The following is a 1,831-nucleotide window of genomic DNA, read 5'->3' as shown; positions in this document are numbered from 1 at the left end:
TTTAATAATTCGTTTATTTTACAAATCGGCCTTGAAGTCGTTGAATTTTAGTTTCGTATATTTTTAAATTTGGGATTTTATTTTTTGTCCATTAAAAATCTTTTCGTTATTTGAAATTTAAACAATTTTATAATTTGATAATAATATATATTTTTGGCATTCTTTTTCATTAATTTGTACATTTTTTATTATGTCTTATAAGTTCTGAATATCCATGCAATGTTTTTGCTTATTTGAATTATGTCAATTACTTCGCTTTTTCCTATATTAAGCAAAATAATACGTAAGTACAGCAGTCTAATTTACTACCTGACTCTATACTATGAAGAAAAAATGATTTTAAAGGGGTTTTCATATTTATTTTGAAATTTTTATGCATTTTTTCTATGGTACTGCATGGTTTTGTAGAATAAAGTTACTTCTAGTGCAACCACATGTGACAGCACAAACACTGCGCATGAGCATGGCGTTGCCCATGGCTTTCCATTCGTGGCAAACATGAACAAATTATTGGACGTTGCTCGTCCCACTTCTGCTCACTAAATACATAGGGTGATACCACCCCTTACTATTTATTCGTGGGTTGGTCATACCAATTGCATTGGGCGAAACTGAATTTTTTCTAATGACTTTGAAAGAAACGAATGTTAACACATGTGGATTTAAACAGTATTTTTTATTTTTCAAAACCTATCCAAATCAATAATAAAATCGATTCAACATTATTTGAAAACGTGCATGTTTTAATATCAACTTTTGATATGTTGAGCAAATTTCTTAATTATGTTCCTTAAAAAATTTTTTAATGATTCCAAAATACTTATTCTTATACATATGGCTCTACATTTCTGCACATACGCACAATCATTGATAGATACACAAATTTCTTCTTCTATACAATTAATTTAATGTATATTTGCATTTAAGATTTTAGCTCCTAATTTTGAATGTTTTTTAACAAGGCTTAATATATTCAAAATTTATTAACATGAAAAACCCCTGGTAGCAACAAGATATTTTAGTATATCTCTTCTATGCCTCGAGTTGACAGAAGGGCATACGGATATATACGAGATCTTACTACAATACAATCGAAATTTCCATTTTAAGGGGGTATCCTGCAGGTATCCCTAAGATATATCGGGCCATAAATTGGTTATTTCGCAATTTCATGCTGTTATCTAAGAAATATTAACATTTACAAATTAAAGTCATTTAGTTAAAAAAAGAAGAAGAAATAAGTACTGAAAATTGAATTCTTAAAATGATTAGGTCTTAACTAGCTTGTCTTTTACTTGTTTTGTTTCTTTAAACATATCCAATTTGTCGTTGCTTCGTAAGAATCTTTGGCGATAGTGGACATGCCAGAGTAATAAGGTATGTGCCAGCTGTTTCCACAATTTTGTGTGATTATTTCAAATTTCACAGGAGACTTTACATTCAATGTTGCAGTGTCTATCATATATTGATGCGACAGCTGCCACCTTTTAAATAATCCTTGCATATTTCTTGGCAATTGAAATTTATGTTGCCGCATCAAATCCATGGAAACAAAACACGTCTTCATACCACCGTACAATGTGGCGTACAGCAAATGTGGATCATCTGAAGAACTAAGTGGAGTTGTAAAAAAATTGTATTCAAAGTTCGTAAATAAGAAATAATATTTAATTACCAATCTATATCTTACAAACTTACCTATTGTCTACTAAAAACATTTGTGTATTATGTCTGATGTAATCCATGTATTTCCATTTTAGCATATGCTGTCGACCCAGTAACAGAATTTTTTTATCTGTGTTCAGAAAATACTCCACAGCTTTTGAAAGCT

The 1,831-nt window shown here is 30.0% G+C and overlaps 1 protein-coding gene across 6 annotated transcripts in view; it reads right to left on the bottom strand.

Moving 5' to 3' along the window:
* Positions 1-656: 656 nt before the first annotated feature.
* Positions 657-1,831, bottom strand: part of LOC117166849 (mitochondrial ribonuclease P catalytic subunit) — a 4,772-nt gene continuing 3,597 nt past the window's right edge. For 3 of the 6 annotated variants that reach the window (XM_033351202.1, XM_033351203.1, XM_033351204.1), the window contains 2 exons: positions 1,699-1,829; positions 657-1,613 (listed from right to left, as the gene is read on the bottom strand). In XM_033351202.1, the coding sequence (XP_033207093.1) occupies positions 1,292-1,613; positions 1,699-1,829 (453 nt within the window). In that variant the 3' untranslated portion in view covers positions 657-1,291. The remainder of the gene's footprint in view (positions 1,614-1,698; positions 1,830-1,831) is intronic. The other 3 variants (XM_033351205.1, XM_033351206.1, XM_033351207.1) reach the window with 3 other exon arrangements.

Source organism: Belonocnema kinseyi, chromosome 2 (genome assembly GCF_010883055.1).
Source record: "Belonocnema kinseyi isolate 2016_QV_RU_SX_M_011 chromosome 2, B_treatae_v1, whole genome shotgun sequence".
In the NCBI taxonomy this organism is placed as follows: domain Eukaryota; kingdom Metazoa; phylum Arthropoda; class Insecta; order Hymenoptera; family Cynipidae; genus Belonocnema; species Belonocnema kinseyi.
Note: the sequence above shows the minus strand (reverse complement) of the source record. Positions and strands in the feature narration are given on the sequence as shown.